This window comes from Coregonus clupeaformis, chromosome 11, assembly GCF_020615455.1.
Source record: "Coregonus clupeaformis isolate EN_2021a chromosome 11, ASM2061545v1, whole genome shotgun sequence".
Taxonomy (NCBI): Eukaryota; Metazoa; Chordata; class Actinopteri; order Salmoniformes; family Salmonidae; genus Coregonus; species Coregonus clupeaformis.
In genome coordinates this window covers 4,794,292-4,806,242 of record NC_059202.1, presented here as the reverse complement: position 1 = coordinate 4,806,242, position 11,951 = coordinate 4,794,292, and the positions used below count along the sequence as shown (strand labels likewise).

Here is an 11,951-nt window from a genome sequence, read left to right as displayed (position 1 = left end):
GATCAAATACTTTTTTCCCTCACTGTATCATATCATACATATGTATGGCGGAGGCTCACATGAACGCGCAAATGGAGGGTAGAGGGGAAGGGTGTGATTTAGGATTCAGCCAATGCGGACACAGTGGACTTATAAGAGACACATTTTACTACCATGTGTAGATGCAACGGCTACAATGTGGGCACAATCAGAATGCAGATAAGATCAGGACAAAGGACACATGTTAGCACCAGGTATAAACGAGGCTAAATTGAGACACTCTTTCTCCATCAGGCTTCAGCCACATATTGCTGAAGGAATCTCTCTCATCAATCACTTGCTAAGGCTGACAATGAGCTACTATTGTTGGTGACGGTTTGGGGACAACATGCCTTGTGACGTCATCTTCTTTTATACTCTTAATTGCCTTCTTACAATTCCTCCTTGAATACCTGAGGTGCTCTGAAGTATTCCGTAGGGTAGAGAGGCCATTGGTCCAGCAGCCTGAGAGTGGACTGCTTGATGACCTCACTACCTTTTCCTGTCCAGTCTCAGAATGGGTTACCTGTCAACCAGCCAGGATGAGCCTGAGAGCATCCAGGACAGGATCCAACAACCAGCACAGAGGGCATCACTCACTGGGGGTCAAGGGGACCACAACATCCCAACAGCAGATGTTAACATTTAAGTCTACAGGGAGAGAGAGCAGGACATGAGGATGCTTTTTTAGGTCACATATACATTTCCACATTGTTGAAGGCCACTTTCATTGGGTAGGCCCATACTAAGAAATCAGAAAATGACATTCACAGAGATCACATTTATGGTAAAACGCTGCAGATGTCGACTAAAAAGGAAATTGCTTTAGATTCCGGCCACAGTCAATACACAATGTCCAGCCTCTTGGGCCTAGACAACCTATATATACCCACAGATTAATATTGATCACAGGGACTTGGTTTGGCTAGATGTTTCTCTTGTTGTAGGCTACTCTCAGTCGGTTACACTGTAGTCCTTAACTGCAGCCTGGTCTCATAGACTAGACGTAACATAGTAAATGTAAATCCGGGACACTCAAATTAGTATGATATATTACGTTTGGTATGGTTACTTAATTCTTTAGAGTCTAAGACGTTGGGGGGTGGTGTTAAGCTGACAAATTGAATAGTTTTAAGATGGTCATACTATGGTTCATTTAGCTATTTGATTATGAATTTTAGGACCCCTTTAGGTATATATATATATATATAAAGACCAGGTTGACAGACAGGCTGACAATACACCAAAGCTCCTGGGCCAATTGGCCATTCAGCAGCACTGAGGCCATAGATATTTTGTGTAACCTGATTCCTGGGCTTGCAGGACAGTTCTGGTGCTTACCAGCCATAGCAGGGCAGCGTCACAGCTGCTAGCCCCCCTTTTTAGGCAGCAGCTACTGCAAACTTTACACAGCAGCTGATTCGCATGGTGGTTAAATATCTCTGGGGTTTGGCTGGCCTTTTCTGTGCTTGTTTTTGGAGGGTTTTATTTTATTTATTAACTTTTATTTAACCGGAAAGTGCCATTGAGGTCAGAATACCTTTTTCCCGAGGGAGACCTGGAAGTTTTCTGGGTATATTTATATTTTTTGGAGCATAGAAAATAAAAAAAATGGATAGGAAACTGAATCTTAACCGAGCCGAGACTTTTTCCTTCATCAACCCTTGGATTAGGTACTTCCTGTTCTTCTTCAGCTTCTTGTTCTGGGTAAGTGGAGCCGCTCGGCTGAAGACCTCTAATCACATACTGTAACAAACATAAGCCCTAAGCACCAGTGTTCTGGCTGTAGATTAATGTAAGCAACAGAATGCTGCACCTCTAAAAACAGGGAAATACACTCTCAAGCTAAAAGCTCATGAATTAAACATGCAGAGATAAAATTCAGAAAGATTACCTGGGCTGCAAACAGCAGGCAGATGCTCCCTGTTTGGATGATTCACAGCTGTAACATTTAGGCATTCACATCGACAATATATCAATCTGACACTTGTTGTGGGTAAAAATTACTGTCTCATTTCAATGGTTCTTCATGAACTTTGCACCGTTAATTAATACTCAAAACTTGCTAAAAGTCTTTGGGTTGGTGTAAAATGTACACTAAACTGTTAAATGTGCTGAGGAATGGTTATTATCTTTTACATGACCAAAATTACACGTTTTTGTACTGTAGGCCTACAGTTAGCCTACAGTATAAGCTATTTAGCCTGTATTGTATTTATTCAATGAAGAGCTTGTGTGTTTAGTAAGTCTTGAACACCAGTTTGTTAAAGAGCATATTTTCTGATAAGCGCATTGTGATGTCGTCTATAGGCCGATTATCTCTCATACCAGGCACAGGGGCTGAATGGCTGTCCTAAAGCCCACATGACCATGGCCATGTTGTCATTGTGAGTGTGTGGCCATGCGGCAGATAGACAGGGGGCTTGATGATGGTGCATGGTGTTGAAGCCATAGAGATAACACTGGGTTTTATCTCTATGGGTGAAGCAGACAGCTGCAATAAGATAAAGGATAGGACAGAGATTATGTGCTAGACGAGACACGAAAGCACTCATGGGATGGGAGTCGCATTGAAGTTCCATTGGCTCTTTGTGCAGGAACAAATCCCATCTGGAATATATTGCAACCCAGCTCTATCAATCCTTCTTTATCCATGTCTAGACAGAGAACAGAGAGATGCAGAGTGTGTTATTGAACCGTCCAGGCCAGGGGACCGGTGGCAGCCAAACATCACTGGGCTAGTTGTGTTTGTATATCTGAGACAGGCCCTGGACTGCAGTGCTACAGCCTTTTGTTCCTGTCTCATCCCCCTGGCCTGGCTCAGCTCATCCAGGGGCTCAGCCCGCCCCAACACAATCCACGACCGTTTCTCCCTGTTCAAAGCCTGGAAACATATCTGGAATACTTTCACCAGTGTCCCTTATTCCCAGCACAGACCAATTGTATACAATAGTCATGTTTCAGCCCACCAGCCAAGAGGGCATCACAGGCAACATAAGAGCAACAATTACAGTATTGATTTATTTGATGACCTTGAAAACACTGGAGCTCCAATCAAGCTGTTTTGTGTGTGGATGTAAATGGAAAAGTACACTGTTGCTAGGTCTTGCTCTCCAACCAAGGAGGTCATGACAGCAACTATTTTCAGGCGTTGATGATTCCAAGATGGAAAGACAGCACACAACAGCAGGTAGCTTAGTGGTTAAGAGCGTTGTGCCAGTAACCGAAAGTTCGCTGGTTCTAATCCTTGAGCCGACTAGGTGAAAAATCTGTCGATGTGCCCTTGAGCAAGGCACTTAACCCTAATTGCTCCTGTAAGTCGCTCTGGATAAGAGCGTCTGCTAAATGACTAAAATGTAACAAACTATTTAAACTCATGTCCTTGGTGTGCATAACCCACACAGATCCTCCTCGCAAACAAACCATACTATCTATCAAGCAAAGATGTCTATGATTGTTAATGGTCAATGCATGTCTCTATTGCAAAATATATTTTTTATCTCAACGAGACAAACCTGTATAAATAATGGTTAGATTGTTTTGATTTTTAATTGTTCGTGCCATGTGAGACAACCATTTTTGTCTGTTTAAATAGATGGATGGGCTTCCATTTAGGAGTTTGTGCAATTAATGTCACAGAGACATCCTTCTGGTGTACAAGCTCTCTTAGGACCACACACTATTGACCATCAGGAGGCCAATCAGGGGGTCTGTAAATAAAAGGCAAGTCATGCAAATGATCATTCAAGGTGATATAACAATCATGTAGGAAAATTGATTCTGACAACATAACTCTTAACTCCTTCAGGGCTGTGCTTTTTGACAGAGTACACCTACTGACAAGGGCTAGCTCCAAGGACTCTAGCTCCAAGGACTCTAGCTCCAAGATTAGGGTTGCCCATACTCTGTCTGCCAGACGGTAAAAAAAAAAACAGAAATACAATGAAGAGCTGGAACAACTCCTGTCTGAGATGAGTTTGGCAAGGATGAAACTACACAGCAAAAGCTGACAAATGAACCAGACAATTCCAAAAATAAATGGAGAGAGGAGAATTGAAGGCACCGCTGGACTGATGATGAATTGCCCGAAGCCCAGGGTTGAAAACGGCAACAACAAAAAAAACAACTACAACTAAAAATACCAGCACTTTAAGGGCTCTATTTAATCTGTAAAGCTAATTTCAGATTGAGCCAACATATGCAGCGTTTATCGTGAACGCAGTTGCCGCTAAAGCGGGAACATTGCCTTTAAATTTCAATCACGCTGTAAAGTTGAACTTCCGTGATGCAGCTTGAATAGAGTTAAGTGTTCCCGATCTACAAAAATAGTTATTACTATTTTAAGGAGATTATATGCATATCTGATTTCTTGTCCTCTTTCAGGTCTTCTCCTTGCTGATTGTTGCTATAGGGGTATATGCAAAAGCTCAAAAAGCAACAGGTATGACCCATTTTATTCTGCATATTCCAAGCCATGAATCTGCATCTGAAAATATGAATCAATACCCGAAACTTTCTGCAATCATAATTTCATGACATTTCTATCAAATATGAAACTGTTAATGAATCACCAGTGGTGGTGCCCAGAAAGATCCCCCAGCTCAAATTAGGTTGTGTTAGTGGGTCACACCACACGGTTGTCTATGTTCATCTCTTGCAGACACTGTCAGAGACACGTTCCTGATTGACCCTGCGATCATTCTGATCGTGGTGGGCGTGGTCATGTTCTTCATCACCTTCTGTGGCTGCATCGGAGCCCTGCGAGAAAACATTCACCTTCTGAAGACGGTAAGACCAAGCTTTTCATATTCTACTCAGTCTTCATCTCAACCCACCTTGACACAATACATGTGAAGACGGTACAGTAGGAAGAAGGTGCTCCTAAACGATATTCAGTACAACAACTTTTTCACTTGATTGGAAAATGTCAAAAGGTCAGGACTGGAAACAGCGCTTACAGTGCCTTGCAAAAGTATTCACCCCCCTTGGCGTTTTTCCTATTTTGTTGCATTACAACCTGTAATTTAAATTGATTTTTATTTGGATTTCATGTAATGGACAGTTCAAATTGGTGAAGTGAAAGGAAAAAATAACTTGTTAAAAAAATTCTAAAAAATTAATAACGGAGAAGTGGTGCATATGTATTCACTCCCTTTGCTATGAAGCCCCTAAATATGATCTGGTGCAACCAATTACCTTCAGAAGTCACATAATTAGTTAAATAAAGTCCACCTGTGTGCAATCTAAGTATCACATGATCTGTCACATGATCTCAGTATATATACACCTGTTCTGAAAGGCCCCAGAGTCTGCAACACCACTAAGCAAGGGGCACCACCAAGCAAGCGGCACCATGAAGACCAAGGAGCTCTCCAAACAGGTCAGGGACAAAGTTGTGGAGAAGTACAGAAAAGGGTTGGGTTATAAAAAGATATCAGAAACTTTTAACATCCCACGGAGCACCATTCAATCCATTATAAAAAATGGAAAGAATATGGCACCACAACAAACCTGCCAAGAGAGGGCCGCGCACCAAAACTCACGGACCAGGCAAAGAGGGCATTAATCAGAGAGGCAACAAAGAGACCAAAGATAACCCTGAAGGAGCTGCAAAGCTCCACAGCAGAGATTGGTGTGTCTGTCCATAGGACCACTTTAAGCAGTACACTCCACAGAGCTGGGCTTTACGGAAGAGTGGCCAGAAAAAAGCCATTGCATAAAGAAAAAAATAAGCAAACACGTTTGGTGTTCGCCAAAAGGCATGTGGGAGACTCCCCAAACATATGGAAGAAAGTACTCTGGTCAGATGAGACTAAAATTGAGCTTTTTGGCCATCAAGGAAAATGCTATGTCTGACGCAAACCCAACACATCTCATCACCCCGAGAACACCATCCCCAGTGAAGCATGGTGGTGGCAGCATCATGCTGTGGGGATGTTTTCCACCGGCAGGGACTGGGTAACTGAAGGAATAATGGATGGAAATTCTTGAGGGAAACCTGTTTCAGTCTTCCAGAGATTTGAGACTGGGACGGAGGTTCACCTTCCAGCAGGACCATGACCCTAAGCATACTGCTAAAGCAACACTCAAGTGGTTTAAGGGAAACATTTAAAATGTCTTGGAATGGCCTAGTCAAAGCCCAGACCTCAATTCAATTGAGAATCTGTGGTATGACTTAAAGATTGCTGTACACCAGCGGAATCCATCCAACTTGAAGGAGCTGGAGCAGTTTTGCCTTGAAGAATGAGCAAAAATCCCAGTGGCTAGATGTGCCAAGCTTATAGAGTCATACCCGACGAGACTTGCAGCTATAATTGCTGCAAAAAGTGGCTCTACAAAGTATTGGCTTTGGGGGGGGTGAATAGTTATGCACGCTCAAGTTGTCAGTTTTTTTGTCTCATTTCTTGTTTGTTTCACCCCCAAAAATATTTTGCATCTTCAAAGTGGTAGGCATGTTGTGTAAATAAAATGATACAAACCCTTAATTCCAGGTTATAAGGCAACAAAATAGGAAAAATGCCAAGGGGGGTGAATACTTTCGCAAGGCACTGTATGGGCAACTCTGTACCTACCTGCCTCTGACAGAATACCATTTATGTGGTACTCTGTAACGTCCATGCCGTACCTCTCTAACCCACTGACTGTCAGCATATGTGTCTGCTCTCTTCTTCTCCAGTTCTCCTTCAGTCTGACACTGGTCTTCCTCACTCAGCTGGCCATAGCTGTCCTGGGCTTCTTCTATTCAGACCAGGTACTGTTTCTACACTGCCTGGGGTCCGGTACTGCGTCTACAGCCTGGTGTCTGTCTAGTTCCTACTCTCTCCATCTGCTGTCTTCATGTCTGCACTCCCTCCGCTGCTAAACAGGGCAGTTTAACCACGCTCGCAGCATCCTCTCCCCATCCGCTAAATGATTCAAACGCTCTGCCACTTCAAAGTGGAACCAAATGTTCAATTTCAACAAGATCTCTTCCAGGACGTTTGCCGCTAATGACATTCGGGAGGTGCGCAGAGGCATGCTGCAAGTGACAGACAGCAAGGGAGGGAGAGGGGAGGTAGGGGGAGAGGGGGGAGATTCTCCAGGGGGACCGCAGGCTTATTACCACTCTAAAGCATATGTTATTACACCCTTCATAGCACATTAGGAGCCAGCGCTTCCAGCCCGAGGGCCCCCTACGTGAAGCCTTCTCAACATGTCCCCTAGGGGCCATTCCCATAATCAAACAAGCCGATTTACATGAAAATAGTACTTTACATACCTGTCCTCCTTCTGCTCTGTAACCCCAGACACGAGACGCTCTGGGAAAGTTCGTGAATAAAGCCATTGTGCACTACAGGGATGACCTGGATCTGCAGAACCTCATGGACTACATTCAGAGAGAGGTAATCTATTCCACTACATTCAGAGAGCGGTAATCTATTCCACTACATTCAGAGAGAGGTAATCTATTCCACTACATTCAGAGAGAGGTAATCTATTCCACTACATTCAGAGAGAGGTAATCTATTCCACTACATTCAGAGAGAGGTAATCTATTCCACTACATTCCACACTAACATACCATGCTATTTTTAATCTATTCCACTACATTCAGAGAGAGGTAATCTATTCCACTACATTCAGAGAGAGGTAATCTATTCCACTACATTCAGAGAGAGGTAATCTATTCCACTACATTCCACACTAACATACCATGCTATTTTTAATCTATTCCACTACATTCAGAGAGAGGTAATCTATTCCACTACATTCAGAGAGAGGTAATCTATTCCACTACATTCCACACTAACATACCATGCTATTTTCTCTTAAGTTAAACCACATCACACCCGTGTTGAGTTCATTCGAGCGAGACCCAATGGGCACACAACGCCATTTTGAAGTCTTTACAACTGACCTGTTCCCGTTGGGGAGGTTGATTGAACATGTCAGCACACCTAACCAGGACACCACACAGAGTGACCGCAGATCAAAAGGTCCGTTACCCCAGCTTCAATCAAACTTTCCACATAAAAGACCCTGAGTAACATGCTGTTCAATGCATCCTGCGTCTCCCCTCGCATGTTCCTCCATCTGCACATACTGGCACACTTCGGCTGCTGGTGGGTCCTCCCAAGAGGAGGGGAAAGTGAGAGAATGTACCAGACGATGTTTCTAATTATACCTCTCTCTCGGTCTCTTTCTCTCAGTTCAAGTGCTGTGGCTGGAACAACTACACTGACTGGTCATGGAACTTGTACTTCAACTGCACCCAGGGGAACCCCAGCTCTGAGCGCTGTGCTGTGCCTTACTCCTGCTGCACCCCCGTACCAGGAGAGGTGGGTGGGCGCCTCCAGCCACCTCAGAACATACATACATGCATACAGTGGCTTCAGAAAGTATTCATAGCCCTTGACGTATTCCACATTTTGTTGTGTCACAGCCTGAATTCAAAATGAATCTACACACAATACCCCATATTGACCAAGTGAAAACATGTTTTTAGAAATGTTTGCCAATTTATTGAAACTGAACTACAGAAATCTCATTTACATAAGTATTCACACCCCTGAGTCAATACATGTTAGAATCACCTTTGGCAGTGATTACAGCTGTGAGTCTTTATGGGTAAGTCTAAGAGCTTTGCACACCTGGATTGTACAATATTTGCACATAATTTTTGTTTAAATCTTTAAGCTCTCTCAAATTGGTTGTTGATCATTGCTAGAACCTACCAGGTATAACCCTAAATCCGTAAACATGAGCACCCTCATAGATATCATCCTGACTAATTTACCCTCTAAATACACCTCTGTTGTCTTCAACCAGGATCTCAGCGATCACTGCCTCATTGCTTGCGTCCCTAATGGGTCCGCTGTCAAATGCTCCCTAAAACACTTCAGCGAGCAGGCCTTTCTAATTGACCTGGCCCGGGTATCCTGGATGGATACTGACCTCATTCTGTCAGTAGAGGATGCCTGGTTGTTCTTTAAAAGTTATTTCCTCTCAATCTTAAATAAGCATGCCCCATTCAAAAAATGCAGAACTAAGAACAGATATAGCCCCTGGGTCACCCCAGACTTGACTGCCCTTGACCAGCACAAAAACATCCTGTGGCGTACTGCATTAGCATCGAACAGCCCCCGCAATATGCAACTTTTCAGGGAAGTCAGGAACCAATATACACAATCAGTTAGGAAAGCAAAGGCTAGCTTTTTAAAACAGAAATGTGCATCCTGTAGCACTAACGCCAAAAAGTTTTGGGACACTGTAAAGTCCATGGAGAATAAGAGCACCTCCTCCCAGCTGCCCACTGCACTGAGGCTAGGAAACACTGTCACCACCGATAAATCTACGATAATCGAGAATTTCAATAAGCATTTTGCTACGACTGGCCATGCTGGCTACCCCTACCCCGGCCACCAGCTCTGCACCCTCCGCTGCAACTTGCCCATGCACATTTTTACTCCTGAACGTATTTAGGTTTGCCACAACAAAGGGGTTGAATACTTACTGACTCAAGACATTTTAGCTTTTCATTTAATTAATTTGTAAAAAATATTTAAAAAAACATAATTCCACTTTGACATTATGTGGAATTATGTGTATTTTGAGGGTATTTCTGAAGGCACTGTATGTACAATGTTAACCCGACAGCAACCTGGTTAAGGGGTTTGGATCCCTTGGTGTAACAATTACCTCGACTAACATGTGCCCCCGCACATTGACTCTGTACCGGTACCCCCTGTATATAGCCTCGCTACTGTTATTTTACTGCTGCTCTTTAAATCATTTGTTCTCTATTTTTTACTTAACACTTATTTTTCTTAAAACTGCATTGTTGGTTAAGGGCTTGTAAGTAAGCATTTCACTGTAAGGGTCTACACCTGTTGTATTCGGCGCATGTGACAAATAACATTTGATTTGACAGTCGCTGGACCTGGGTTCGTGTCCCGGTAGGGGCTAATCCCTGAATTCCCAGCGTTGGTGTTTGAAGTGGGATGGGTTAAGGTCACTAAACTTACATAGATATAGACATGCATACACACACACACTGGTCATTATGTATCATTGCTGACATTAGCCTCATTACTGGAGAGAATGAAAACATACTGTTAAATGGAGATCTACAGACAAAAGCATAGACGATTTCTCACTCTGGATAGAATTACACTGACCGTTTGCAACGCGTTCAGAAACCCATTCACTAAACATGATAAGAACTGAGGTAGTGCTGCAATCTGCTGCTCACATGCTGTAACTGCATGGTAATTATAACAGTTTAATTAATCACAATTAATTAAAGTAGATGTAGTTCATTATAATTCAATCATACGATGTTATTATAATGTAAATTATCTTTGTTTTGAGTCAACAGCGCATCATGATTACTTATGTATGATGTCTTAATGTTATTTTGTCTCTGCACAGGTTGTGATCAACACCATGTGTGGCTTTGGGGTCCAGACTCAGAACTACCTGGATGCCACCAAGTCCATCTATCCAGTTGGTTGTGCAGACAGGGCGGTTCTGTGGATTGAGTCCCACCTTCTGTTGGTGGGGGCTCTAGCTCTGGGTCTCTCCCTGCCTCAGGTAACCCATACACAAGGGCTACATACAGAGGTGGATTGGAGAACACCTCATTCTCATAGTGGGTCTGCATACAACAGAAATCATGCACAGGCAGATTTTAGATTCAGGTTTGGATGATATAAAACCCAACACTTGGTTAAAGCTCAACTGAGATGGTGGCCTACTTTACCACATCATGTAAGCTATTATCCATGCCTATATTCACTCACATCCTGAGTGTGAGACGCTCATGAATCACATCTCTATAATAGCCTTGAACAGCTTTCAAAATGTGGGATAATTTAAGTTGGTGTTTAATGAAGTTGTATGACTCACCCCTTCTTGTCTGCTGGTACAGTAGTTAATTTCACAGAGTGCTGTGTGCAGTTTGTACAGTCACTAATGAAAGGGGCTGCTCATACTCTCTCTCTCTCATCTGCTCTCTCACGTCTGCCACTCCTCTCTCCCACTACCGTCTCTCCATCTGTCCCTTTTTCTCTCTATCCCTCTCCCTCGCTCTGATATACCACTGATTTGGTCTCCTCCGAGAGGGAAGTGTGTAAATTACCCACGAGTCACGTCAAAACAATTGCATTACAATTCCAACAGCTTTGATGTTGTGTCGTTTTCAAGAGCAGGATTCACTCCGTACTTTCCTTGTCTCTTCGTTTATTTCACTGTTGTACACATTACCCCATCGTGTGATCACTGGCACGAAAAGCTCCTATTGATGCATGTTAGAGCAAACACAATGTGTTAAGTTCAAAGAATAACTATCAGACTCTCCAGTCTGTTTTCATCGAGACGTTAGATGAAATTTGCAAAGAAATAGAATTGTATCCACTGTACATGGTAAAGCCATACAAGCTTTGCCCTTCAGAGACTGTTCTTAGGAAGCCGTATTAAGCTTTTCTTAAGAGTCTTCCTTCAGTAAGTGAGTGGCTGTTGGAGTGAGTTAAGGCTATGACCCAAATGGCACCCTATTCAATATACAGGGCTCTGGACAAAACTAGACAGAGTGTGTTCTTGTCTCTGTCAGATTGCAGGCATTGTGCTCTCCCAGATCCTCATCTCTCAAATCCAGGATGAGATCAACTCAATGTTGTGAGAAGAGGATGGCCCGATCAACACAGAGAAAAGAACAGAAGAACTAGGAGAGAATAACTACTGGCTACTGGAGGAGAGTCACTCTACAGTTCCACTACACAGCCTTCAGAGCAACTGTTTTAGTGGTGTACTGTATAGACCGTATGGAAGTGTGTTTCAGCTTACTGTATGCTGGACTTACATGACTAAAGGCTGACATTGGAAGTGTTTATTTATTACCTTACTATATATATATATATATATATATATATATATATATAGTTTTAAACATGATT

The 11,951-nt window shown here is 43.0% G+C and overlaps 1 protein-coding gene across 1 annotated transcript; it reads left to right on the top strand.

Annotated features, from left to right (window-relative positions):
- The first annotated feature begins 1,419 nt into the window (after window positions 1-1,419).
- On the top strand, window positions 1,420-11,902 carry tspan33b (tetraspanin 33b). Its single transcript, XM_041890600.2, has 8 exons — window positions 1,420-1,725; window positions 4,402-4,459; window positions 4,679-4,806; window positions 6,695-6,769; window positions 7,305-7,400; window positions 8,208-8,336; window positions 10,429-10,590; window positions 11,609-11,902. The coding sequence occupies exons 1-8, from the start codon at window positions 1,630-1,632 to the stop codon at window positions 11,675-11,677; spliced, it is 813 nt and encodes a 270-aa protein (XP_041746534.1). The 5' UTR covers window positions 1,420-1,629; the 3' UTR covers window positions 11,678-11,902.
- Window positions 11,903-11,951: the final 49 nt, after the last annotated feature.